General features: G+C 53.6%; 1 protein-coding gene across 4 annotated transcripts; it reads left to right on the top strand.

The window, feature by feature from the left end:
- The first annotated feature begins 207 nt into the window (after positions 1 to 207).
- On the top strand, positions 208 to 27,797 carry TRAF7 (TNF receptor associated factor 7). Of its 4 annotated transcripts, none has more exons than XM_062614820.1 (21): positions 208 to 335; positions 9,431 to 9,549; positions 9,753 to 9,810; positions 10,914 to 11,005; positions 14,308 to 14,424; positions 15,678 to 15,770; positions 17,448 to 17,481; positions 18,540 to 18,723; positions 19,448 to 19,582; positions 20,489 to 20,706; positions 20,907 to 20,980; positions 21,807 to 21,855; positions 22,321 to 22,448; positions 23,449 to 23,531; positions 23,933 to 23,972; positions 24,361 to 24,477; positions 25,538 to 25,660; positions 25,975 to 26,094; positions 26,285 to 26,416; positions 26,658 to 26,777; positions 27,024 to 27,797. In XM_062614820.1, exons 2-21 carry the CDS (start codon positions 9,469 to 9,471, stop codon positions 27,036 to 27,038), a joined length of 2,013 nt encoding a protein of 670 aa, XP_062470804.1. In that variant the 5' UTR covers positions 208 to 335; positions 9,431 to 9,468; the 3' UTR covers positions 27,039 to 27,797. The 4 variants fall into 4 exon arrangements, with proteins under 4 accessions (XP_062470804.1, XP_062470806.1, XP_062470805.1 ...); XM_062614821.1 differs by lacking the exon at positions 208 to 335 and adding an exon at positions 2,488 to 2,706; XM_062614822.1 differs by lacking the exon at positions 14,308 to 14,424.

Here is a 27,797-nt window from a genome sequence, read left to right as displayed (position 1 = left end):
CGGCGCAGCGCAGCGTGGCCCGAGGCGGTGGTCTGCCGCCGCCTGATTGGTCCCTGGAGGAGGCCGAGCCAAGCCAGTAGTAACAGTGGTTGTAGCATAGAGTGACCGAGAACGCGCCAATCAGTGCGGGGCCGCGAGGGGTGCTGGGAGTTGTAGTCCGGGCTGCGCGGGAAGGCGCGGGGAGGAGCGGGCGGATGGACTACAACTCCCGAGGAGCTCCGGGAGCGGCGCTTCCGGCCCGGGCGGCAACGGAGCCGCCGGACGAGCGGGGAGCGGGCTTGGGGTCGCGATGTGCCGGGGCCGGGCACCGGCGCTGCGGCCGCCGCCGCTGCCAGGTACGAGCGGGGCCAGGGAGGGCAGCGAGCGCCGGGGGCGCTGGGCCGCGGCCGGGGCGCGGCCCCGCTGTGGGGAGGTGCTCGGGGCCGCTCGGGCCGCTCGTTGCTGGGTTCCCAGCGCTGTGCCGGAGCCACCGTGGTCGTTGAGGGGCACCGGGGAGCTGCTGCGGTGCTCGGCGCATCCCGCCCGCGCCTTGCTTTGCTTTCCCTTTGGTGCGTCCCATGGAGGGCTCGGTTTTGCCTCTTCCCGCCCCGTTACCGCCCGTGTCGCTGGTGGCTCTCTCGCGGGCTCCAGTAACGCCGTTCCCTTGTGATTCGGTGGCACCACTTGCGCCATGAGGGGTATTCGCTGGTAGGTGTCCGTTGCAAACGTGCTGTTTAGTGCTGCCCCTTCTGCTGCCATCCCGGAGCTGCTGCCCCGCCGAGGAACCCGCTGTCAAACCCTTTCCTCCTGCCTGAGCCGTGGCTGTGAGCTGAGGAGCCCGTTGTGGTGCTTGAGAGCCAGAGGTGAGGGCCAGCTTCCGGTGCAGCTTGGTTCTGAGCTCCACTGGGTCAAACACAGGCTCTGCTGGGGTGTGTGATGAAAGCTGGTACACAAACACAGGTGAAGCTTGATATGTATGGAACAATCCAGGCCCGGGCTGTTACACCCGCAGGGGTAACTGTGTTGTGCAGAACTCCAGCCTGGCAGCGTTTTTGTCGGCTCTGACGCTGCTGCCAAGCGCTTTGTTTCAGTCCCAGCGCTTTAATTGTGCCTCCTGGTGCATTTCCCCCCCCCAGCAGTGTATTCTGTTCAGCCTGTACTAAGCACTTAGTGTTGCTGTTAAACAGCTGTTGCCTTGTGGCTTCCAGCGTTTATCTGTCAGTGACTCTTTATTTACAGCCACAGCATCTGTTGGGATGAAGGGAGAGGGCTGGGTGAGTGAAGGACGGCTCCAGACAGCCTTTGCTGAGGGCAGTTGGCACCAGAAACTCAAGTGCTTCATGCAGGGACCTGTCCTCAGTGTTCTGGGTCCCCCTCTGAGTCCTGGGGTCCTGGGCACTGCTGTCACAAGCCAGGCTGAGAAGGGATGTGGTAACTCCAGCTCTGCAGCTTGGTTTGCTGCAGCAGCAGAGCGCTTGCAGGGGAAGCTGCCCTGCAGAAGGGAAGGTTTCATGGTGAGGGAGGGTAAACTTGACCAAGTGGCTGTGGGAAACCTAAACCAAGCTGCTGGGACCAGGGCATCACATGCAGGGAATGCAGGTAGTGTCACTGGAATGGGAATTTTCACCGTGTTGATTGAAGCCAAGGGGGAAACCCCCAAATCCATGGCTTTTGGGCAGTTTGGTTCCCAGTGTGATCCTGGCCCCTCCGTCTGAGAGTGGTGGGACTGAGCCACTGTGACACAAACCCCTTCCTGCTTCACGGAATACTCTGATTACATGGGCACGTTCAGTCTGTCAGGACTCTTCCCTCCCCGTTTTGATGCCCCCAGGTCCCTCATCTTCCCTTCCCTGCCTGTGCCCCTCTGCTGTGGGTGTTTGGAGGCACACACTGGCACATCCCCTTGCCCATGGGTTGCATCAGGGGCTGGAGCAGCCACCTGGGACGAGGGAGGTGGCGGGTGCTTGCTCACAGGGGTGTGTGTAACCCTTCTTTCAAGCTCAGCACCCCCCGCAAGGCAGCAGCACCCCAACTTACCCGTGTTCAGCATCAGCACAGCCGGAGCTGGGAGCTGCCTCAGTGACCTTCCTGCTTGTAATGAGGTGTGGAACTGCAGGAGCTGTCTTGGGGGGCTGGAGCGGGGTAGCGCCTGCTCTGGGAGAGCCTCAGCCCCTTGTTCTCCTGCGTGGGGTGAGTGTCCCGGCAGTACCAGTCACCCACCGTGAGTGGGGCGAGCCCTGCTCAGGAGCTCTGCCTTTTCTGTGGTGTTTCTTAGCTAACTGGATGGATTTCCTTGGATTGTCTCCGCAAACAAAGGCTGTTTGTTGGGCTGTTTGATAGCCAGTGTGAATATAGAGCAGCTTGGGAACCAGCTAAAGAGGGGGAGAACCTCCAACTCCCTTTAAAGTGAGGATAGGCTGTGCTGTCCCTGGAGATCTGTGATCAGAGGACTGAGAGAGTGGCTGTTTGTCCTGCACTGGCCTAAACCCCTCCAGCGCGGAGCAGCCAGGGGAGGCAGCGCGGAGATTGGCTGAGCTCTGGGATTTTCCAGCTGGATTTACATATCGCCCACTGCTCCGCATGCCTTTGTGTTTGCATCATGAGGAGCCACACACACACACACGCACGCACAGATAGCGGAAGAGACTCTGACCGAGGAGCAGCTGCCCACAGCTTAGGACCTCGATCATGGTGGCATCCTGCCGGGCTCTGCCGGGACAGCCGAGGGTGAGTTTCCTCCCAGGAATGGTGCTTGTCCTGGTGCTGCACGGCCGGGCTGTCTCTGCAGTGCTCCCCGGGGGCTGCTGTGCTTTAGCAGGCAGGGAGGGAGGAACGGTTCTCATCCCTGGGGCTGGATCCTGGTGAAGAAGCAGGAGGTGTCCGAAACCCAGCGCCAGTTTCGAAGCGGGTACCTGTCGCCTGTGTTGGAGCTGTGGTATGCTGATGTTCGCAGTGACCTCTGCAAGGATGTGTAGTGTTTGACTGTAGCAACCCAGCAAGTGATTCCCGAGGTGGTTTCTGGTGGTTTCAGAAGTGGAACTCCTCTATGTTCTCTAAGCAAAGCAGCCAGGTTTGGGAGCAGAGGTGGTCTCTCCCCCTGCCTCATCCTAACTCATCCTGGCCTCAAGTACAGCTGCTGATGGTACCCTGGGGGAGTGATTTAGATCCAGCTTTCCCAGTGTGGTGTTAGGTGCTTGTGGGACACTGAATGGTGCTTCTGTCTGAAAGCTCTCAGTAGATTTGGCACAGTGGAAGTGTCCCCATCCACTGGTGTCTTTCTGAATCCGTGCTTGTCCAGCAAAGGGCAGGAGACCACTGCTTTCGTGGTATTTTGCCAAGGTGTTGGTCTCAGCTGCAGGGGTTGGGTGCTGCTGAACCCGGGTCTGTGGCCTTATGAGTAAGAAAATGCTGTAGTAGGTGAATGCTCCCAGGTTTCCTGACATGGAAGCTTCAGGTGTGGCTTTTGAGTCATGGAAACAGCACTGAACATTGGCCTCTGTTCTGACTTGAGCTTAGGCTTTGGGGGAAAAGAGATGCTTCATTCCCCCAGAGCAGTCACTTTTGATCAGGTTACGGGCACATTTGATGCTTTAGGTTTCAACATGAGGTATTGCCAAAAGCTTTTCTCTCCCAAGGGCTTGTTACCCTGTAGGAAAAGCACCTGATTCTAAATGATGTCCCTCTGAGCTGCATTTGCACAAAGGGATGGCAGTGTTCAGACGCTCCCTCAGCTCTGCAGCCAACTGGAGCACTGGTAAAAGCAACAGCAATTACAGATACCCCTGCTCTGGTCGTTGCTGACGGCTCAGTACAACCGTGGTCCTGCTTGAGGTACCTCCCAACAGCCTGTGTGACTCTGAAGAGCAACGCAACGCGTTACGAACAAGGAGAAGGCTCTTTCTGCTCCACAGAACCAAAGAGCAGGGAAGTGCTCTGCTCTCTCAGTAAGCCTGAACTGCTGCTCACGTTTTATGTTCCAGTGCTGACCGCACAGCTCAGCATCTGAGCCTGGCCTTGAAGGAGCCTAAGAACAGTGACCTCTCCTTGGGTAGCAGGAGGGTGAGAAACGGGTGAGAGCATTGCTCTGCCTGGTCCCAGTTCTGCAGCAGTTTGGAGAGCACACGGGCCTGACCACATCCTGCCATCTGTTTGCCTCGTATTTTCCCATCGCTCAGAGTAGCTGGATTAGGGATAACGTCAAGGCCAGGTTGGACACAGGGGCTTGGAGCACCCTGCTCTAGTGGAAGGTGTCCCTGCCCGTGGCAGGGGGTTGGAGCTGGAGGAGCTTTAGGGCCTCTTCCACCCCAAACCGTTCTGTGATCATTCCATTTGTCATTCCCTGAAGTTTCTCTGCCTGCACTGAGCCCTCCTGAAGCAAAGACCAGAGCTGCTGCTCACTCTTTATTCAACACCTTCACCTACAGCCTTGACAAAGCTTGCTCAGCAGTTCCCCGGGGGAAGGGGGGGCTCTTGCAGTGTCTTTAACCTGAGCAGTGACCATTGAGCTCCACCCTCTGCTTCCTGCCCTGAGAGATGTCTATCTCCATAGTCTGCTGTACATTACACACATTCCTATGGCCCGTGTTTTACGAGTCAGACTGGATGCTGGCAGTCCTCGTCACCACACGTGTTCTTTAAGCCCTGTTAACGCAGTTCACAAGCGCTTAGAGTGCTGTTTCCACCTGAGACACTGACAGAGCAGGCCAATGTGACTGTCCCGTGATTGTCTCTGTAGAAGTGTTGGCATTTGAGCTCCCGAGTCTTGCCTCGTTTGTGCTTTGGTCTGAGATGTTCCCTTGCAGGTCACTGTGGGCCAGGAGATGAGTTCACAGATGTAAGGGCAGCCCCCCGGTACTGCAGGGCAGGGTGGCCGGAGCTGCCCCACCTGGACTGGATGGACCAGCCCTGTTATCTCCCCTGGAGCCTGGATGCATGAGGGCTCGGGATGCAGTGAGAAAGGGGTGTCCACAGTCCCACACTTCCTGCTCTCAGGACCTGCTTGCCTGCTCCTTGTCCCATGGAGCAGCAGGTTTAGCTTCTGTAAGAGTATTTCCCAGTGATGTGCCAATACTCCCAAGCGTCACCCGTCTCGTTCTGGTGTTGTAAGAGGAACGGAAGCTTCTGTCATGTGCCATCAGTCCCCAGGCTGCGAAATGAGGGAAGCCACATCACCCAGAGGCTGTTCCCAGCGGGAGCGGGATAACCCCATCCCTGCCCTGCGCAGGAAGCCAGCGCCACCCATCTCCAGCAGACAGCCCTGCTGTGTGGATATCCAGTTTTGCCAACCCAGCAGCTTCCTGAGGGGTGAAGAACCTTAGAGACAGCTTCAGTAGATTGAGAGAGGGAGATGGGAAGAAGAACAAAGCAGAAGTAGAGCATGGTGCTGAGCTTTGTGGGCTGGTGATTGTGTAAGGCAGAGATGGGGACAAGTTTCTTAGTGAAGAGATGTTGTAACCCCAGAGAGCAGCCCCAGCACAGACCCCAGCGGTGCTGTTGTAATGCTGTGATTCCCGCATTAGGAACTGGCTCCTAGTTGGGACCAGGCAGGTTATGTGATGTTTGCAGGGGATGAGATACTCCACTGATCCCTTCTCCTCATGCCACATCCCCCCTCAAAGCCTTGGCCTTCATCTTGAGGTTGGTTGTAAGGATCTTTTGCTGGGTATTGGGGATAGCAGATGGAGGCTGTGCTCTGGGGCTGAGAGGAGGGAGACCACACTGGTCCCACCAGACCTCTCTTGTGGGCAAGCTCTTTAGCACAAGCAGAGGATCAGCTGAGCCACTGCTCCAGAGGTGGTTCCTGTCCCTGCGATGAGGTGCAGAGATGGGGTTGGTCCTGTTGGTCTCTGCAGTGGGGAGCAAGAGCCCTGCTCTCCCCAGCCCTGCAGCTGCTGGAGGCCGGATTTTGCTTGCCTGGATTACTGAAGGAGGAATTTTAAGGCTTTTCTTCTCCCTGAGTCTCAGAAGCCCGACCTGATCCCTGTGTTGTGCAAGTACTGAAACCTCTCCCTTCCCCTCCATCTGGTTACTATCAGGCGGGTGACTTAGCAAACAGTGGGTCCCCACAGCTTCCTTTTCCAGGGTGGATTTTTCCCCCTCTTTTTTACTCTCAAAACCACTAAAGTTCCATGTTACAATAGTAATAATCATAATAAGGATGCCCTCCAGGCAAGGGGAGGCTGGATTCAGGCTGGGTTCTCAACCTGATCTTCAGCCACAGGGATCCACGTGTGTCAGCAGCCTGGTGCTGTTGAAGTTGCTTTAATGCTTGTGCTGTGTTCCTGCAGCAGTTCTTGTTCTTTCTGATCAAACCGAGTGTGTCCTCTCACTGCAGGTGTCAGGGTGCTCTGCAACCCATTTTGCTGTAACCATGACGGGGTTCAGATGCCAACACAAGCCTCAGGGATCTGATGATGTTTGCAGGCGCTGCGGGGAGCTGGTACTCGTCACCAGCACCAGCTCTTGTCTGCTTCCTTTTAACTTCTTAGCAGCTGGAAAAGGCCTTTCTCAGCACCTTTAGGAAGATGTGAAGGAGCCAGTGGGCAGTGCTCTGGAGAGGTGTTTGCTCTGTTCAAACGCTTCCTGTGTGTGGTGGTTGCAGAGATTTGGAATCCGATGTGCGTGTGGTTGCTGGTGCTCTGCAGCCTGGCTGATAGCCCACATTGTTTCCATTGCTCACATTCCTCGGGTTTCTGTTTGGAGAAGGCATGGAGCAGGCTCCTGCTGCTGCTTGCAGGTAGGCAGAGTCCATAGAAATCCAAAGACTTTCATCTTTAGGCTTTGTGGTCCATATACACTGTGCAGAAGATGAACTAAGGAGACTGCAGGGAGGAAGCAGCTCCGGTGGCTTGGCCACGGTTGCAGAGGGTGAGAGCCTCAGTGGGGCTCAGATCTCATGGGGCCACAGGCAATGTGTTACCTAAAGGCATTGCCCATCCTCTTAGCACCACCTACCCCCCCTGTGCCTTCTGCTGTCCGTGCTCTAAGCAAAGGAATGACAGGATCCTGGTGGCCAAAGTTCCTGCTTGCTGGAGCCCAGCTCTCAGCTCGGCAGGTTTCCATGATGCAGCAGCACAACACTGCTTCATTCCTGCTGTTCTTGAGACAGCTCCAACAACTCTGCTCAGCTTCTCCTGAGGGATCTGGCATTTGCAAACGGCCAGGACAGTGCTTGCAGACGTGTGGAAAACATTAGCCAGATCCCTGGTTTTAAGATGGGTTTGGGCTTGGGATTTCTGTTTGATGGGGTTTTGGGTTGAGGCTGCAGCTTTTTCCAAGGGTTTAGCCCTGAGCAGTGGTTCCCTGGACTGTGCTGCTGCTGTAGCCTGGCAGATGTCTGATACAGAACCGCAGCGAGCACCAAGAAGTGCTGTGTCAGGCAGGGCTGAGCTCTTGGCCAAGGGCAGCTCGAGCATTGCCTTTGCAGTGTTTGAAACGTGAGTGCCGGATGTGACCAGCCCCGTGTACAGGCTGCCTTGTGCTGGTCTCAGGGAGGAGGTGGCCATGCCCTTAGGCAGGGACTGGGAGGCCCCAGGTCACAGCTACCTTGTGTCTCTCTCTTTGAGCCTCAGTTTCCCTTTCTGCAAGGTGGAGAAATCAGTGGTCTCCTTTATGAAGAGCCTGGAGATTTAGGACTTGTGACCCTCCAAGATAAAACCAATCGCTAGAACCACCCCAGACACTTCAGCTCCCCACACGTTGGAAGTGTGAGCAGCAGGAGTGCAGAAACCTGCTCTGAGTGGTTCCATCTCAGCAGGGACCAGGAGCTCCGTGCTGGCTGATTGCAGCATCACCTTCTGTGGTGTCCTTTGCTGGTGGTTGGCTCTTGTCCTGCAAAAAGGGACTTGGGTTGTGTCGTAGCAAACCATTTCTGGCCTGTCTGTCCTCCCTGCAGTTGTCTCTCTGGTCTGTTTAGCCCTTGGACTCTGATGCTGACAGTGAGCAGCAAGACTTAACTGTATCTTGGACGTAAAGGGATCACTTAAGCAGGACCCTGCCTGAGCACCTTATTCCTGGAGCACAGAGTCCCTGTCTGGGATGACAGATGAAGGGACAGCTTGGGAGGAGAGCTCAGTGCCCTGCTGAACCCTTGTCTTGGATGGAACCCTTTGCTCAAGCCAGAAGCATCTCCATCCGATGGCACAGAAGAGGTGCAGCTCCTTCCTACGGGTACCCTGGCTCAGAAGGAGACTCTTTGAGAGCATCTCATCACATTCTCTGGAACAACAGCATTATTCTGTGCCCTGGAGCCAGCGTTGGGTTTCACGGGAGGTTAAACACAAACTCCATGTGTTCTGCAGATCATTATTGTGTAATACTTGACTTTGTAAAACTGAACCCAGTCAAAACCTGTGTAAACAATGGAGGAAGAGAAAGGAGCCCATCTGCTGACTGTGCGGGAGAGGGTTTCTCTTGCAAATCCAGACTGTGCTGCTTGTTTCTGAGCAGAAACTGGGAGTGAGATCCAGCATCACAACCGTCTCACTTACATGAGAGCAAGGTTTCTTTCATGGGTTCCATGACCTCGTAGCTCAGATCATGCTGGAAAGAGCTCCTTTGATGCGAATGTGCCTCAATTAAACGTGGGCTTTTTTGCCTGGCTTTGTGTTCAGCAGCACAGCCCAGGGCTTTGAATTAAATAGCAAAACTCCCACTGAGTTCAGCACAAGAACAGGATGAGGCCTGTGCTCATCACACTCTTCAGTACAAGACAGCCCTGAGTTCTGGGGCTGCAGGGGAGGTCTGGCTTTGGTTTCCTTGGCTGGATGTGCAGAAGGTGCTGCACAGCCTGCTCAGGAGAGGGGCTTCCTTGGAGGCATCCTTCTCTGTCCCCCTGATGGGGATGTGGGGCTGCTGAGCTTCCAGGGCACCTCTTCCTTCATCAGAGTCCTTGGAGAGAGGAAGGCAGTGACAACAACCCCATTAAAGCAAAGCCCTGGTGACCAATTGGGGTGTTTCTATCCTGTGCTCAGGAAGTGGCCTAAGTCACAAAGCTGGGAATGAGCAAGCACCGTGGGCTCTGGGGTCCAGGTCAGCTCAGCTTGAGCCTCCCAGTTAATGGGATAAGGGTTTTACTGGTACAGCTTTAAATCCAGGGACCTTTCCTGCCCTCCGTGCACTCAGCTCCCAGCAGGCTGAAAGATCCAGTGGGATGCTCTTGTAGAGTCATCTCCTGAGAAGTCTCCTCTGCTGTTCAAACAGTTGTGTACTTAAAAGCAGGTGATGATTCCGGGTATTCCCGTCTTTGGGTTATTTTAAAAGATAAATGCACGTTTAGAAAATGGGAATGAATCAGGAATGATCTGAAGGAAGCTCACTTTGCCCTTTCCACTTGCTTCTGGAGCTCCAGGTGAGCGTAGGTAAATCCTTGGACTTAATGCTACAGGAGAGCGTTCTCTGAGCACAGGAAAATACAGACAACGAACCTGACTCTGTCCTTCTTCTTCCACAGAGCAAACTTCCCACGACTAACAGATGCTGGGCTAGATTATGAGCTCAAACAAGAACGCTCGCTACAATCGTTTCTCCAGTGGCACAACGAGCATCACCCCTTCCGAAAACACTAACGGGGTAAGGCTCAGTGGGGGTGCTGCTTCTTATGTTATCCTTTCTTCTGAGACAGTGAAGATGCCTGTTGAAACTAAAGGTGTTTTCTCACCTCTTAAAAATCCCAGTATCCACAAATAAAAGCTGGGAATACGTCTGCACAAAGGCAGCAAGCCTTTGGGCTGTGCTGCCCTGATCACACTGACCTTCACTTTGCAATGTTTCAGACAAGAATGGAAACAACTTTTGGACCAGCCTACCCTCCTGTGACCACCATCACAAAGGGTGAGTGTATTCCATGCATGGAGCTTCTCCCCAAAGCATTAGGTGTGATTCCTGACAGGTTTCTTGTTGTTTTACAACTCACAAAAGCTGTTGGGAGAATCCCTGTTTCATTACAGTCAGGCGCTGAGGTGCTGGTTTCGGTGTTATGCAGCTAAGTGGTGTTTAATCATGGCATCTCATCACGAGGCATGATGGAAAGGAGCGTGCACATGGAAATTAGGCAGATTTAACAGTTCCACTGGGAAGCCCCTGCTGCCATCAGGATGGTACAACAGGGTTTGATCCAGAGCTCGGTACCAAAGCTTATTTAGCCCTGTGACTTGTCACGCAGTCATTCCCAGCGCTGAAAATTCCCATCTCCGCTCTGCCTGGCTGTGAGTCACTCGGGATGCTTGGGTAAAACCCCCGCGGCCGTTTTTAGCTCAGACACGAGGGGGTGCAAGTGTTCCTGCTCGTTTGAAATCCCTGAGCTTTGTTCCTCACAGCAGGTGAAGTCTGAGCCCTGACACGGGGGTGAACGCAGGAAGAGGTTTGGTTTCGTTTCAGAGTAAGCTGTATTTTGCTAGAGACAGACCATGGCCCTTGACACTGATTTATGAACATCTGCCTGAGTTTGGTGTTAGGATTACATTGGTGCAGGGCTCTGGGCTCTAGATGGTTTAGGACTCTTGGGTACTTACAGTCACAATTATATATAAGTCAGTAACATGATCGTTATACAACTCTCTCATATTTAATTTAACATGCTTCCCTCGTGCTGCAAGAATATCCAGACCTCCCTTGATCAAAGCAGATCTTGATGACTGAGATATGTGGGAGTATAAGGTTTCCTTTTAATAGGATTTTAACCTAAGGACCTGGGAGAATATTATGTGTGCTCTTTTCTGGGCAAGCTGCCTTCAAAGGGCTGTGTGCATGTCAGCGAGCTGTCAGAGATCAGGACTGTTCTGCCTGATATACCCAGGTCATGAACTGCAGCTGGGGAATCCTTAATCTTTTCCTTTTCTAAGGAGCACTTACAGCTATGGAGACTGAGCTGTAGCTTGGAAATGTCACTGAGGAGCCTGAATAAATGTCTTTTTCTCTTTTTGTTTGCTTTAAAGCTGACGGGACCAACACTTTCAAACAGCACCGCCGGACACCATCCTCCTCCAGCACACTCACCTACTCCCCACGAGATGAGGACGATGGCATGGTAGGTGTTACCAGGGACCTGGCTGGCTTAGCTGGTTATATGTCCAATGGGAGATGTCTGGTGGTCCTCTGGACTTCTCTGCCTCCCTCATCGTTCCCATGTGCTGTGTTGTAGCAGAGGCAGGACCAGCCTCAGCATTTCCTGGCTGCTCCCATGGTTGGTGCAGTGGGGAAGCAGAGAGGGTAATTCTGACCTGGGCAGTAGGCCGGTGCTCATTTTCAGACTGCTTGAGAATGGCATGTGGGTACAAAGCTCACAGGCCTACTTGTGAGGATGTGCCTGCCTCCTGATGCGAGGGTCTTAAAGCTCAGGAGAAAGCAGAGCTGCTGTCAGGGATGTCTGGGGCTGGGACTGGGGCAGTCAGTGTGGATTGGGGTGTGTTGGGTGGACCATGCAGCAGCACAACCGCCCCTGCAGTTACGACCAGAAAATCCATTCCTATTTCCACCTCCAGATGGGGCTTCTGACCACAAAAGCAGGTTTGAAGCCTGCAGAGTGGGATGTGGGACACTACAGACTGTGCTCATCACCTGGGGATTACGTCACCGGGGGCTTCTCACACAAACCATTCCCGTATCTCACGGTATCTTTGCAGAAAAGCACTTCCCAGTTTCATACCCAGCTTTCTCACCCATCACACTCGCTTCTGAGCAGCTTCTTTTGGGGGAATTCAGTGATCCCACAGGCCTCTGGGTTAGCTGCTTCCAGAGAAATTCAGTCAGCTAAATCAAGAGCAGCAAAGCAAAGCAAAGCTCAGTGAACGGATGGGCACCTCTGAGGCCTTGACCTTCTCCTGTCCCTAGTGCTACAGCCCCATCTTGTAACCACAAGCTCCTGTTTAGATTGAAGCATGTTAGGAGTAGACTTCAAATGAAGTAAGTAGAATAGAACAGAACCATAGAATCGTAGCTTTTAGGAAGCTTCCTTCACTTTGTCAAGGAATAACCTGGGATTTCCCTTCCTCATGGCTAAATTTTCCCTTCTCCAGAAGCTGCCAAGGACTCGTCAGCCATCAGAAAGACAGCTCGAGACGAGTCAGAGCCCTCCTGCAACATCCACCGCCCCTTTTTCTGTCTTGTTAAAGCTTCTGTTAATGAAACCAAAAGCAGAGCAGCCTGTTCTGGGTGCGAGGCAGGAGTGATTGAGTGGCTGCTGTCATCTTTCCTCAAAACAGTGCCATGGCTTCCCTGCCTCACTGTGCCTATAGGGAGCAGGAGCGAGGACTGCATTAGAGCCTTTGTGTGTGAGCTGCTTTTGTAGCTGACACGGTGGGAGCTGCACATAAAGATTACAGCTCATTATTGAAGCAAATGTGTCCTGTTGGATGGAGAGCTGACTTGATGTCCAAAGTCTTGAATGTTTACAGGGAGCTTCACCTCTGAAGCAGAGGCTGGACTGAGTTACGGGCCAGCCACAAGCTATCCATCTTCCAGCTGAGGTTTGTCAACTCTTAACCTTGTTTGCTTGGCAAAAACAAAAGCTGCAGATATCTCGAGGGGTATTAAATACCAGCACACACCTCTGCCATTCAGTGCTGTTTCTACAGCCCAGGTGCAGTGATCTTTCTTCTTTCCTGTGTAGTTAACACCAGCCAGGACCCAGGGGAATGAGCCCACAGTGTGGCACAAGCCTAGTAAGGCTGTGCCTTGCTCCCCTGCCTCCTGGTAGTGCTCTCAGGCTGCAGTTCCCCCTTTTCCAGCGGTGATCCATGCAGGATGTTGCTCCAGGAGAGCCTCCCTGCTGCCCTGCTCTCTGTGTCACCTCCAGCCTGGGAGCTCTGCACAGTCATTCTTGTTATTTCAGTGGCTTCTGTTACTAGTGGAGGAAAATAATGAAGTGGATGCCCATCAAATTGATTTACCTCATTATAACCGTGCCTCCTCAAGGTTTACATGTTTGGCCAGTAAATCTGCTGTCTTAAAGAAAAAGAGCTTTATGCTTTGGCTTCAAAGCAGCTGCAGCATTTCTGAGCTCCTAGGATCCTGGTAGCATGAAAATGAAGCAGCAGAGCAGTGTGAGGAACCAGCAGGATCCTGCTCGGCTTCTCTTCCGCACTCACTGCAGTGTAGTTTGTCTCTGGGGAAGGCAGCAGCCTCTGAAACTCATCTCACATCTTCCATTGCTGAATTTCCTGGCCCCTGACATTGGTTTTGTCTGATGTTGCACACGTTCACCCAGGGGAAGCCCATGAAATGTGCCTCTGGAGGTTCAGATTGAACAGGAGGGAAAACCGTTGTGCACACCAGGTAGTGCAGGAGAGGATCTCAGAAGAGCAGAGGCTCATCCATGCAGCTTTCCCTGTTCCAGAAGGGCAGTGCCAGGGCTGGGGAGAATCCCTCTTCAGTGAGGCAGGGCCAGTGACCTTCAGAGCTCCTTCTGTCAGCACTTCTAAGGGTTTGTGACTGATGTAGCCTACAGCCAGGTAGCCTGGGCATTGGTCATCTCTTGCTGCTGAGGGTCTGAAGCTCATGGCTTCATTCTCCCATTTCTTCATCAGCTCATCTGATCCTTGAAGACTTATTGCTGCTCTCTGTGCTCTTCCCAGTCCCATCTTCCCAGCATCCCCTCTTCTAGAGTAACCCAGCTGTGTCTGTGCTGTGCTGGACCCCAAGTCCAGTCACCCCATGGGTTGAAGACTCTCCAGCTTCACTTTGACCCCGAATCCCATCTTGGCTATGTGCTGCTGGTTGATATTCCACCCTTAGCGATGTGCCGCTGGTTAATATTCCAGCAGCAGCGTTCCCTCCAAGCCAATCCCAAGGCTGCTGTAAGCAGTGGGATAGTCCTTGATTGGTGCATGCAGTGTCCACTGAGCTGTCCCCTCCCGAGCAGGAAGCGACAAAGCCAGTCTGCACTGAATTCAATAGAAGGAAGTCTCCACACTTACGCAAAGCAATTTGGCAGAGTTAGATAGCGAGTGAAACAACAAGTGCTGCTGCAGAGATTAGAGGCATTGCAGAAGCTGGTGCTGTCTCTGGGGGAGATCTCCAAAGCTTTCCATGAAGGATTAATTCTTCCAAGCCATTGCTTTGCTGGTGCACACGGTAAGTATGCAGAGGAATGCACCTTTGAGAAAGTTACGTGCTTGGAATTCAGTTGTCAGCTTGGTATAGTAGCTTCAACCTGACTGATGCTTGTCCTGTCTTGGAGCATGGAGCAGCGTTCCAGGCAGCAGTGAGACGTGCAACTTGTGGGGGACACTGAGTTTTGTTTAGGGGGGACACTGAGCTTGAAGTCTGTGCAGAGGGGATTGGAGCAAGGGAATGATTTTCTAACCAGGGCTGGTTTTCCTCTCGTTTAAGCCTCCCATCAGCACTCCGCGCCGCTCCGACTCCGCTATCTCCGTCCGTTCGTTGCACTCCGAGTCCAACATGTCCTTGCGCTCCACGTTTTCACTCCATGAGGAAGAGGAGGAGCCAGTAGGTATTTGGGATTGTCTGAAGGAGCTGTAGTAGGAAGTTCAGTGTCAAAAAGAGTACCTTTGTGGACTCTTGTGAGTACGTGGAGCTGTGGTGGGCAGGTTTTGGGGCATGGCTGCCTGGCAGCACTCCTGGTGTTAATTTTGTTTCCACCACTGACTCCTGCAAGTTTCTCTGCCTCCTTGTGCACCGTTTCCCTGTCTGTAAAGAGAGGACAATGGTGAGAGTTTTCTGCTTCTTGGAACAACTGTAAGTCTTTGCAAGGTCATGTGGGCCTCCCTGGCTCTGCTGCACAGCAGTAGGGGTTGCCTGTCTTTAGGCTGGTGGTCTAGCCCCAGGCAGTGAGACTAATACAGTTTCCCCCCTTATTCAGAGCCCCATCCTGCATTTAGGGCCTTGTGGCACCCCACTGATTGATTGTAAGCCCCAGGAGGGTGCAAGGAATTGTCCACATTTATTCTTGCTGGGGGAGAGCACTGTTAAGCTGAGCTTTGTAACTAACCCCACACTGGATGCATAAAAGACCAGGCAGCATTTTGTTGCTGATCTGGGATAAAAGTGTGTTTCATATTTAGGAACCCAGGGGGGGTTGTGTTTGCATTTCTGAGGGAACACAGGATGAAAGGACAGCCCGAGCTGCAGTGATTGATCTGAAATGCTCTGGAATGTGAAACTCTGCTCTGGTGTGGAGGGGAGAGCTGTGCTGCTGTGGGAGGAAGGACGTTGCTCAGAGCTCCAGCAGTCTTAGCTGGTGAACAGAACTGGAGAGATGGGCCTGTGGGAGCAGAAGTGATGTTGTTACTGCTTCCTAAGGGAGTGAAAGAGCCTTTCCTTCAGGAGGTTTTAAAAACACCGAGGGACAAGCTGGTTTAAAATCGCTTTTAAACTTCAAGCTTAGTGCAGGGGATGGTTTTAACAGCTCTCTGTTCAGTCCAACCAAGCAAAAAGTACCAGACAGTGCAGATCATGCAGTTCTGATGACTTGAGTCACTCGGGGAAGGAACTTGGTCCTGATTGGGTCCTGATCCAGCCAGATGCTGGTGGCCCTCGGTTTGTGATGAGCTGAGGGTCTCCAGCCATTCCCAAGTGCACTCCTCCCTACCTCTTACACCCTGGAGGTCAGCAGATCCAGTCCTTGGTGTTCCCTGTGCCCCAGGCTCCCAAAGGATCACCGCTGAGGAGTTGTTTCGTTCTTTCTGCAGAGCTGGAGGCTCTAACCCCGTGCTCTCTGTGTCCCTTTCTCTCCTCTGCAGGAGCCACTGGTGTTTGCTGAACAGCCGTCCGTGAAGCTGTGCTGCCAGCTCTGCTGTAGCGTGTTTAAGGATCCGGTCATCACAACGTGTGGGGTAAGGCAGCACTCCTGCAGATCACAAGTGTGGGCTCCACAGATGTGCGAGCTGCAGCCAAGCCCTGACTGTCCCCAGTGATTGTCCCTGTTCACTGTCAGCCTGAGTGAGCAAAGACAAGGCAGCCCCTGACCAGGGAGCCAGGCCAGTGTCGGAGCAGAGATGCTGAACCAGCCTGCAGTGGGGTGTGGGGGGCACTCAGCACTTATCCACAGAAGCCTGGGATAAGCTTAAAATGGGGCAGCTTTTCCCAGGAGAACTGGCACCATTCAAGCCCCTTTGTGTGGCTTCAGTGAGGTCTGAACCTCCCCATTCCCTGTCCTGAAGGGCTCTGCAGGGTGCTGCTGCCTCCTGAGCACCCCGGGAGCGGCTGCTCTTCAGTTGTGAAGTGTCTTTCTTATAAAACAAGAATGGCTTGAAGCTTCATTTAGTTAATGCTTGCAGAGGGATTTGAGATCCTCTAATGAAAGGCACAGTGTTATGAATATTCCTGTATGTTCCATTTTACTGGGATTTAATAGAAACTGTATATTGTTATGGTTCTGTGCTACATGCAGAGAAAGATGACTTTATGACAGGCTCTCTAATGCTTCTGACATGCTTCCGATTGTTGGGATGGAGCTGCAGCAACAAAAGCAGAGCAGGATGGTTTATTGCAGTGGGGGTGCTATCCCCAAAGGTGCTGAAAGTGGGTGCAGATTCACTGCACCATTTCAGTAAGCACCAATTCGTGGAGACACTGAGATTTACTGGTTAATATGGAAACAAAAAGCTGGTGCAGGAAGCAGCCTGGCTTCACTTGTAGCCCTGGTTTGGCAGCTCGGGAGGGAGCACCATGCAGCTGTGCAGGGCAGGAAGAGGCTGCGTGAGCAGGGCAGCAGATAACAGCTCTGAGGAGTGACTTGCAGCCTCTCCAGTGCTGCTGCCAAGCAGGGGAATGGGGTGAGGAGGCTCCAGGGAACCCTGGGGCAAGCTCAGGACCAGTGAAATGCTGCCGCATCCTTTGTTCCTCCCTTCATATCCATTAGCATGTTAGATTGTGTTTGCTGCTTTATCAAGTTCAATTGTTCGTATACATTTCTGCTGTAAGAATAAAGAGAGATCTATTTAAAGTGGCCAAATTTACTGTGCATTCAATGGGCTTACAAACTAGCTGTCCCATCCACCTGACAGCAGGAGCTTAAAAGAGCTACAGGGGGGTATATGTGATGGGTTGACTGGCCAAGCACAGTGAGAGGCCAGATTTGCTCTCGCTCTTCCTCTTAAGGACTGCTCAGGGACATGAGAGGAATGACAGGGCCTTAAGTGAAGTAGAGAAACCCCATGCAGACTTGGAGGGTAGGAGTATCAGTGTGACTGATAGGGTTTGGCTGGCCCCATGATCACAGCCTGATCCTGAACAGGGCAGAACCCTCACAGTTTCAAGCTTAATACCTGCTGACAGGTATTATGTTCAGGAACAGGACCTGTGTTGCACCCCAAGCTGCAGGAGCAAGCAGCTGGTTTTTGCCCTGTGGTGCAGACACAAGAGCAGACTGAGCTGTAAGCATGTAGAACATCTGCTGAGCCCCTGAGCCACAGCCTTTCATATTTGCCACCTTTCCCATCATTCACCACAGGGAATCATTTGTCCAATGTTGTTTATGCTGACGCTGCTGTTCCTCTTTGTCTCCACAGCACACGTTTTGTAGGAGATGTGCCTTAACATCTGGTGAGTACAGAACTGCTTGTGTGGGATGCAGCCAAAAGCTGTTGTGTTCTGGTCTGTGTGGTTTCACTCCGAAAGAGACCTGCAGAGAGATGTCTGAAGGGCTTGAAATGAGCTGCCAGTCAGAGGGTGCCTCTGCAGCAGTGAGGGGCTGGGGCACAGGTGGCTGTGCAGCTCCGAGCTCTCATGGTACATGCTATTAACATGGCACCAGGGGGCTGGGCACTGGATGTTCTCAAATCCTGGAGTATGCAATGGATAATCCCAGGATAATGCATAGCTTGCCCAGGGTTTACCCACTGACTGCAGACAGAAAGCTTTTCTGTGGTTGCCTGAGGAGCAGGGGGGTTGTGTTTGACAGGGACCCACCAAAGCCCTCCTCCCCCATCCCATAGTGCTGAGCCCCAGCACAGCAGCACTTGGAGCTGCTTTAGCTCACCCAGCTCTTCCAGAAACCTGATGGAGCCCAAGTGCCTGACTGCTGGCCTGGCCTAACCACCTGCCATTTGGTTTGGACTCTGCAGCTCTTCCTGCCTTAAGGTGTTCATGTTCCACATGGGAGGCATCTCTCTGCTTTCCATGCTAATTCCTTGTCACCGTGTCCTGCTACATCTATCCCAACCAACAGATCTGTAGCAGAAGGCTTTGTAGTTGCAATCCTGGGTTGTTCAGTTTTGCTCCTGTTCTCAAAGCTCATGTCTTTGCTTAGTGCAGCATCCCTGGCCTGCAGTGCTGTGCTGAGCTGAGTTATGTATGGGGCATCTCTTGGTCTGTGGTTACTGGGAACACTCACAGTTCAGCAAGCACAAGGTAGTCTGAATCAGTGTCACCTTTCATGGGCAGTTAGCTCAAATGATCCTGCATTAACATAAATAACTTCACCAAGCCCCAGCACAAACCCAGAACAGTGGCTTGTGGACCTTGAGTGAATATTCATGGCATGTTCCATTGCCCCCATGTGGGAGCTGGCTCTGTTGGCCAGAGGAGGCTCAGAGCTGTGTGAAATGCTCCTGCAGTGGCTCAGTCCTTGCTGATGTCTCCTTTGCTCCCCTGCCTGGCAGAGAAGTGCCCGGTGGACAATGCCAAGCTGACCGTGGTGGTGAACAACATCGCCGTGGCCGAGCAGATCGGGGAGCTCTTCATTCACTGCAAGTACGGGTGCCGGCCCGCGGCCAGCAGCAAGCCCGCAGCCTTCGAGGTGGATCCCCGCGGCTGTCCCTTCACAATCAAGCTCAGTGCCAGGAAGTAAGTGCTTCTCACCAGTGTGCCCCACCACCAGCAGCCTGCTCTCCTGTCTGAGCTGCCCTGTGGCTGCTGGGGTGTGCAGGGCTGTGAGAATGGGCAGGACCTGAGGGCGCTGTGTCTCAGTCGTAGGATGATGGCACACGGGTTGGTGTCAGGAAAGGTCTCTGCTCGCACTTCAGTGTCTCAGCATCATAGAGTCAAATAGGTTGGAAAAGACCTTTGAGATCATGAAGTCCAACCTTTACTCCAGGACTGCCAAGTCCACCGCTAACCCATGTCATCAGGACAAGGGATGCACTTTGAAAGCAGCCACCTCACATCTAGGTTGAAACACTGTGGTTATGGTCAAACAGAGACCTTGGGATTCTTTCTGTGTGAGGAGATATTCTAGTTATATCCTCCTAATCTGGAATCTGGCTTCCTCCCCATCCCAAATGCATTCATTGCCTTCCCTGTCCCCTGCCCATTGCCTGTTGATAGCTGCCTGAGGGCTGAGCCCATCAGCTGCAGAAGTAGATGTTTCCTCTGTAAATGTGGCCTGTTATTACTTTCAGCTTACTGCCCAAATAAGAATTTAAAGCTGTAATTGCAGTCTTGAAGCAGAGGCTTTCGATCACCTGACAGTCTCACAGGGCTGTTTGCTCCTTTCATGCTAATTTCTGTTGTTTCCATTAAGTTTTGCTTATTGCTGATTCTCCCTCCTTTGGCTTCTCTCCATGGGCAGAGATCATGAAAGCAGCTGTGACTACAGGCCCGTTCGCTGCCCCAATAACCCCAGCTGCCCCCCGCTCCTCAAAATGAACCTGGAGGCACATCTGAAAGAGTGTGAGCACATCAAGTGTCCCCACTCCAAGTACGGGTAAGGAGCCGATGCTTTTTAGTGGCAAGAATTCACCAGGCTCATTTCTGAGCTGCATTTTGGCTACCACAACTTTAGGGTAGCCCCATGGGCTCTGGGCAGCTCTCCCCAGTGCTGTACAATGGCCTGAAGACTGAAACCAGGCATGCGGGGCTTGCAGAAGGCAGCCCCAAGGCTCTTGTTGAGAACAGGCAGGTCACTGCCCGGATGTAAGCTCTGCTGTTGGGGTGAGGAGGAGGAGGGTGAGGTGTGTAGGGATAAAAATCAGCTGGAGGAGAGTCAGTGGATGTGGCCAGGGCCACACAGGGAGGAGGATGAGTACAATAGTAATTCAAGCATCCTGGCAGTGTCTTTAAGTCCGACCTTCTCCCAGGGCAAGGGAAGTGCTGATCGGGGTTGATTCTCACCCAAGCAGGAGGGCAGCCCAGGCTGGGGGCTCCTCACAGGATGCACACTTCCAAGTTACTGTTACAGGAAGAGATGGCTTGGCAGAAGCAAGCCATCTTGGCACAGACAAGTCCTGAGAGGGCAGCCCTGATTCCTTGCCATGCTGCAGGCCCAAGGCAGCATCTGCTGAGGTTGACTGCTGTTCTGTCCATTGGTTTTGATGGCTCTAGATGGGCTCCTGGTGAGCACACAAACCAACACCATATTCTGTCTCTTGCCAAGATCTGGTTTTCCTTGCAGACAGTTCAGTTTGAGGCCAACGTCCTGGTGGGTATTATGGAAGCTGCTTGGCCTCTGTGCTGCCCTGCAGTGCCTACACCCATCAGGATGGTGAACTGCAGTTCCCCTGCTCCTGGTAGGAGGAGCAGAGCAGGCAGAGGCCCACCACAGGCTTCAGACCTTCTGAGGAGCCAGCTGAGCAAGAGCCCTGCTCCAGCCAGCATCTGCCTTCCCCTTTAGGTGTACGTTCATAGGAAATCAAGACACTTACGAGACCCACTTGGAGACGTGCAAGTTTGAGGGTCTGAAGGAGTTCCTGCAGCAGACAGACGACCGCTTCCACGAGATGCAGGTGGCAATGGCCCAGAAGGACCAGGAAATTGCCTTCCTGCGCTCCATGCTGGGGAAGCTCTCGGAGAAGATTGATCAGCTGGAGAAGAACCTGGAGCTCAAGTTTGGTGAGTCCGTGCCGGGTGAGCTCTGTGGTCAGAGCTGTAGGGACAGGGCAGCTCTCTGTTGGGTGGTAGATTCATTCCCTGTTTAAAACTGATGCTGAGCAAGTTTCAGGAGGCTCGGATGTTCCTTGCAGAGGAACAAATAGGGGTTCCATTGACTTCTCTGCTGCCAGAACATCACAGAACCTGTTCATCTCTTGTAGATGTGCTGGACGAGAACCAGAGCAAGCTGAGCGAGGACCTGATGGAATTCCGCAGGGATGCCTCCATGCTGAACGTGAGGAGGGGCTGGGCCCTGGGGTGCAGTAGGGAACAAATGCAGTTACCTGGCTCTGCTGCTGGTTAGGCCTCTCCTGCAGTGGGGAATCTTTGTGGTTCCCTGTGTCAGCCAGGAGACACTCTTCTGCTCCAAAGCCTGGTACCTTTTATACTGGCCAGGGACAGTATCCCCTTCTCCCTGCCTGCAGAGAAAGCAAGAAGATAAGCAGGTCCCTGCTAACAAGCTGGGAGTGAGAGCAGTCTCATCATTTCAGACATCATTCAAGCACTGCTGTTGGATAGACATTCCTCCTTAGTTCAGGCAGGCTGCATCCCACTGGATGTACTGATTAGGAGGAGCTCACCCTGCTTTGACTATGCAAACTAATGAAGAGGAGCCCCATGGACGCAGTGGGGCTCCTCTTTGTAGTCTCCTCCGTGGACTGTGGAGGAGACTGCACATGGAGGAGACAACAAAGAGATCTTCTAATTCTTCTCCAGCAAGATGGGCTTCAGGAGCCCAGCTGAGCAAGCAGTCCCATAACCAGATTGAGTATTTTTAGCAGTTTGGTGAATGGCAGAGCAAGGACAGTGAATTCTGTAAAGGTATTTCTGTGCCTGCCTGAATACTGAAGAGTTCAGTACAGGGCTGAGCTGCTGTCAGAGCCCTGTGGCCTCTGGAGGGAGGTGACAGAGGGGTGTACACATGGAGTCCTAGAGGAGAGACCTCCAATCAGAGACCTATCCAAAGGCAAGGAGTGGAGGGGACAGTCCTAAGGCCATGCCCAGGAGTCCAGGCTGGTCATGCTGGCTCTGCAGCTCATGCAGCTTGTTCTCTTTTACAGGATGAGCTCTCCCACATTAATGCTCGGCTCAACATGGGCATCCTTGGATGTAAGTCTCAGGTTTTCCTCCTCTCAGGCTGGGTTTGGGGTGGTGGCCCAATGAATCCCTTTTAGGCCAGGTCACAGCTATGCAGAGTTGTCTCTGGGTGCAGCAGGAATTTGTTTCCTGCAGGAGGAAGGCACTGGTGGGGGAGTTTGCCAGAAGCACTGGCCAAGGGGAGCTCACAGTGCTGCAGGGGTCTTAGCTCCTGGGGAGATGTCAATGTCAGGTGGACTCTGCACCTCTGGCCTCCCTAGGTCCAAACCAGGAGCTGCTTTAGGGACATGAGTGCTGGGGCTCAAAGCAATGATACGTTGATGAGCTCCAAGGGTGGGATGCGAGGCTCCTTCTGGCCTGCAACAAGGTGAAGTGCAAGGACCTGCTGGGCTAGTGCAGGGAGCTCTGTCCCCTCCAAAAGCACCATGACCAGGCACAGCACTGTCCCTCCTCTGACCTGCCCTCCTGTTTCTGCAGCCTATGATCCTCAGCAGATCTTCAAGTGCAAGGGAACCTTTGTGGGCCACCAGGGCCCTGTCTGGTGTTTGTGCGTTTACTCCATTGGAGACCTGCTCTTCAGTGGCTCTTCAGACAAAACCATTAAGGTAAGAGCTCGCCTCTGCCGTGTAGCTGCTGCATTGGAAACGTGCATCAGGTGGGGCAGAAGCTGGGCTGCAGTCTGGGGGTGAAGGTGCCACTTCCCAGAGTTTCTCCCCGAGAATCTCAGTGGTTCTTTGCAGTTCAATTGGACAGAATTCTCTGCAGGGCAGCACTGTGTGATTAGTCTCCAACTGTGGAGAGACAAATGGTGGCTTCTGCAAAGCCTGATTAGAATCTCATCCCTGCTGCTGCTGCCTTTGCTTTATATGGTGTTCAGAGCATTCCAGCTTATTTCAGCTTCTGATTTTATTTCCCCTTGTTCTAAAAAGCCGTCAGAGAAAACAGCCAATTCCCCGCTCAGATCTGTCCCTTCTCCATTTTATGGCGTGTTTGTTTTCCTTTGTCCTGTTTTCAGTAACTCACACTGACAGCACTGACCTAAACAACAGCTCCCAGTGTCACTGGGGGGGCTGCTGGCTGGGCTGGGGAGCCACATGGGCTGCCCTGCCAGGAGCAGAGCTTGGGTTTGGTTTCTTCAAGCAATAGCAAGAGCCACGTGGAAGAAAACGGACATCAATGTATTTAATCGATAGAAATCAGCTTTCTCCACTGGCTGCTCTGGGCACCACATCCCTCTCTTTGAGAGACTGGTGTGAGCTCAGTGGGGAGACCTTTGCAGTGGCATTGGAGTCCTAAGACAGGGTGTGAGTTGCTGAAGCAGGAGCCCAAGAGCTGCCTCCCTGGTTCAGTGTGTGGTGTAGGGCTGGGAAAGGCAGAGCTGCTGTTTGCTGCTGTCCAGTGTCTCAGTGACTTCAACCTGACCCTTTGCAGTACATTTCCTTCCCTAGCCGGGCTTATCCGTGCCTGGGAGCCCGCAGGCAGGTGCCCGTTGACAGCCTGTTTCCTCCTTTCGGTGCCTTTGTGACTTTGCTGACGTCCTGCCCTGGTCCCAGCTGCTCTGTTTGCTGGCTTGTGACCCTCTTGCTCACTTGTGTTTCCTGTTAGGTGTGGGATACCTGTACCACGTACAAGTGCCAAAAGACCTTGGAGGGTCATGATGGAATTGTACTGGCTCTCTGCATCCAGGGGTGAGTGGAGAGGGACACCTGCCCCTGCAGAGAGAGGGGGCAGAGCACTGGGGTTCCTAAGCATGGCCTTACAATTCCCATCCTGTGTCCTGCACATGCCAAGATTGTGAATGAGAGGCACATCTTGTCCCTTTGCTCTTTCAAATTGACAAAGTGTGAATCTCTTTGGCCTTCCCATCTGTCCTGGCTCCTTCCCTGGTCACCAGAGAGGAGCCTGGCCTCCTGCTCAAAGGGCCTGGCTTCCCCATGAGACTTGGGCTCTGCTCCTGGGGTTGGTGTGTTGAGTCCTGGCCCAGTGAGGCTGTGGGACTGCAGCTCCTGGCCCAGCACAGTGCTGGGAACCCCTTGGGAGCACATTGCTGTCCCTCATTGACCTCTCTTTGTTCTCTGGTCCATTACAGGAACAAGCTGTACAGTGGCTCTGCTGACTGCACCATCATTGTGAGTACCCAGGGCCCCTGCTCTCCTCTGGGGTGTGAGATCCACAGCCCAGCCCCAGGCTGCTGTAGGGCAGGGACCTGCATCCTCTTTTGTCTAAGGCTCTTCAGCTGCCAGTGGTCTAAGACTGATAACCCTGCGTGTGCTTTACACCCTGCCTTCAGCCAGCTTGCTCCTGGGTTGGATTTGGCTGTTTCCTACAGTATTTCCCACTCCCTGCTCCTGCATGGGGAGCAGGAGGCTGGTGCTGAGCTGGGGCAGGGTGATCAGTCTGTAGCAGGCTCATACAAGTGCCCTCTCCTGTGTGTGATTCCCTGCCTGCAGAGGCAAAGGGAAAGGGCTCCAGCACAAGGGGCCTGCCCCTCATGCTCATTCTTCTTCTCCTTTGCAGGTGTGGGACATTCAGAACCTGCAGAAGGTGAACACGATCCGAGCACACGACAATCCTGTTTGCACTTTGGTCTCCTCACACAACATGCTGTTCAGTGGCTCTCTCAAAGCCATCAAGGTAAAGCTCTGGGGTGGTCTGGTTGGGGACCAGTGGTACATTGGCAGGCAGCTGGGTCCAGACAGGAAGAAAGTGGCACTTTGGTGTGTAGGTGACCTTGTTGTTTGTGTGAGCCACACAGAGAAGCACAGCTCCAAGAGCAGCCAGCACTGCAGAGGTTTAGCCCTTGCTCTGCTGAGGTCAAAGATGTTCTGGGACTTGGCTGAAAACCACTTTTTTCCTTCAAACTCTATGAACCTGAGGCTGCAGGGGGAATATCTTGGCAGTTCCTGAGTGTGTGTGTCCTTGGGCCCCCAAGAGACCTTACTCAGACCACTGGGAATTGTGCCTGCGGTCCAGAATCGGCTGGGGACCCAGGCTCTCTGTTTTGAAACCCCCTCCAGAGGATCATGAATCTGCATTCTTTACCTAAAGCATGCAGAAATCAGGGAACAGCTTTGCAAGTTGCCCTTTAAAGCTTTGGCTGGATTCCCTTGGTTCTGCTTCCAGCTCCTGGTGTGAGCTTATGGGACCGTCCGTCTGTAGGAAGGCACATGCTCTTTTCTTCATCTAGGGCCTGGAGGAGCAATGAGACAGCCCTGAGCAGAAGGAGAACCTGGGGCCTTTTCTTTTGTTATCCTCAGCCACTTTCTGCCAGAGGAGCTGAGCAGCTCTGCTTGGAATGGGGAGTGAGCTCTGCTGGTCCCTTTGTGCTGAGGGTTTCAAGCGTCGTTTTCCAGGAGCTGTGGGAATGGAGCTTTGGACAGGCTGGGAGTGTAATCCATTGCAGTTCTTTACTGTAGGTTTGGTTTAGGGTTCTCTGCTAGGGAAGGGGCTCTGCCAGTGATAATGCAGGCTCCGAGCTGGCTCACCCAGGCCAGTAGGAACATGCTTATTCAGCACAGTGATTGTGTGGTTTATCTGCGAGGCAGTGGGTTCAGGCAGTTCCCCCCAGGCAGAACCAGCACAAGGTTCCCCATAGTGAGCTTAGGGCTTTGTGCTGGCCGGGCAGTGCTGGAGGCTGCTCCAGTGCCACTGAGAGCCTCCTGCATGTCCGTGTGTCTGTCTGTGCTTGCTGCAGGTCTGGGACATTGTAGGTACCGAGCTGAAGCTGAAGAAGGAGCTGACAGGCCTCAACCACTGGGTGCGGGCGCTGGTGGCTTCTCAGAACTATCTCTACAGTGGCTCCTACCAAACGATCAAGGTGGGACCCTGAGGCTGGTGCCAGTTGTAAGTCAGGTTTTGGTGCCATCCAGGACGGGGTTGTGTGCACAGGCACACACAGAGGGGGTGCGGTCTCCCAGCTTCTTCAGCCCTGATGTTCAAAGCTGGGCAGTTAAATAAGGTAACAGGACTTTGCTCACCGGTACTGACCATTCCCAGCTGGATACACCTGTGATGTGGGCACACAGGGAGCCAGGCTGACTCAGTGCTGCAGAGTAGCTTCAAGGGAGCTCCGTCCTGGAAAAGGGTCCCTGCATGGGTCTCATCCTGCCTCTGCTCCGGCTTCTCTTTCAGATCTGGGACATCCGCAACCTGGAGTGTGTCCACGTGCTGCAGACGTCAGGAGGCAGCGTCTACTCCATCGCTGTGACCAACCACCACATCGTGTGTGGCACCTACGAGAACCTCATCCACGTAAGGGCTGAGGGGTTGGAGGCATTGCTTGGCTTGAGGCTGGGCGAGGAGACGGGTGCTTGTCTCTGCCTGTCCTCTTCATGGCACAGCACCCACCCTGAAGATGCGCATGGAGGTGGAAACGCTCTGGGGGGAGAAGCTGGTGGCCTGCAGCCTGCTGCAACCTCCAGGCCCTGCTCTTATCTCACAGGTCTGGGATATAGAGACAAAGGAGCAGGTCCGCACGCTGACCGGGCACGTGGGGACAGTCTATGCCCTCGCTGTCATCTCCACACCGGATCAAACCAAAGTCTTCAGTGCATCGTATGACCGGTCTCTAAGGGTACGTGGCCAGGGCTGTGCAGCTGCATCTGCAGGGACAGCCTTGGAAAGGAAGGTTGGGGACTCCTCATCCCTTCATCCTCCTCCCTGCATCTTCACCCCTGCATCCTCATCCCTTCATCCTCACCCCTGCATGCATCGCATCACTGGTGTCACACAGCATCTCCCATCCCTCCTGGTGCTCAGGGCTGTGCCAGAGCCCTGTGCCACTCGCTTGGCTCACACCTCCTGTGTCCCCATAGGTGTGGAGCATGGACAACATGATCTGTACCCAGACGCTGCTGCGACACCAGGGTAGTGTCACTGCCCTCGCAGTCTCCAGGGGCCGCCTCTTCTCCGGCGCCGTGGACAGCACTGTAAAGGTTGGTTCCCTCAGGCTTCTCCTCCATGGTTTGGTCTCTTCCAGCCCTAGGACTTGGGGCATTACATGAGTTAGGAGCCATCTTCAAACAAAGAAGGGATGGTTCTCAATGGGTGGGAGATTTAATTCCTGGCAGAGGGCATTGTGGGTGCTGGAAGCCCAAAGGGAAGCTCCACAAGAGGCTGAAGAGAAGCCCACAGAGCTGCTCGGAACAGTCGCTACCATGGTTCTTGTCTCTGCACCGCAGGTCTGGACGTGCTAGCGAGAACACCACCCTAGTCCTGCACACTGAAAGACCAAAAACTCCTGCCCTCCGTCGCCTGCTGGGTGACACCACCACTCCAGAGCAACTGCTGCAGCTCCTCTCCACACCGACCACTGCCCGCTGCTGCCCACCGGCCGGTTCCCTCCCCACGGACCCCGCTGGCAGCTCTCAGGATGGGTCCAGGCCATGGCTGCTCCAGATGCTCCCTCAGATCCGCTGTTGTGGTGCCAGCACCTCCATCACCACAGGCTGCACTCCTCTGCCTGCATCTCCCCTGCCAGGGAGCAGCCTCTGGGGCCAGGGCCAAGCCTCCAGCCCATGGGGCACCAGTGTGGCTGCAGCACAGCCCTTGGGCTACCGATGGGACCGGATGGCTCAGTTATCACAGGCAGGAGCCAGCCCAGCCAGGGCAGTGACACTGGGAGGAGGCTGTGCCCTTCTCAGTGGTGGAACTGAGCATTAGGCCTTGCCCTGGGTTGGACCCTGACCCCTTTTCTGTCTCTAGTATTTAATTTTACTGCCACGATGTCAGGCTGATCCGTGTGGGAAGAGGTGTTTCCTTGAGTAGCCAGGTACGATTTTTATGCCACAGCTAGTTCTCAAATCAAATAACACAAGCCCATTGTTCACCACCATGTAATAATGGTCTCCACATTAAAAAGACTCCGTTGCATTTTTACTCACATTTTCTACTGTTTTTAAGATTGTAATATAGATTTGATTATTTCTTCATTGACAATAAAAGTGGAAAGAGTT

The sequence above is a fragment of the Pezoporus occidentalis genome, unplaced genomic scaffold, assembly GCF_034315485.1.
Source record: "Pezoporus occidentalis ecotype Australia unplaced genomic scaffold, CSIRO_AGI_Poc_V1 ctg178, whole genome shotgun sequence".
Classification (NCBI taxonomy): Eukaryota; Metazoa; Chordata; class Aves; order Psittaciformes; family Psittacidae; genus Pezoporus; species Pezoporus occidentalis.
The sequence above is the reverse complement of the archived record's forward strand: the minus strand, read 5'-3'. Positions and strand labels throughout refer to the sequence as shown.

Bases quoted from the DNA above. Each gene is read 5' to 3' on its own strand.
- TRAF7 (XM_062614820.1), top strand. From the start codon at position 9,469: ATGAGCTCAAACAAGAACGCTCGCTACAATCGTTTCTCCAGTGGCACA. The intron at 18,724-19,447 runs GTAAGTGCTTCT...CTCCATGGGCAG, and splicing joins ATCAAGCTCAGTGCCAGGAA to AGATCATGAAAGCAGCTGTG. The intron at 20,707-20,906 runs GTGAGTCCGTGC...CATCTCTTGTAG, and splicing joins GAACCTGGAGCTCAAGTTTG to ATGTGCTGGACGAGAACCAG.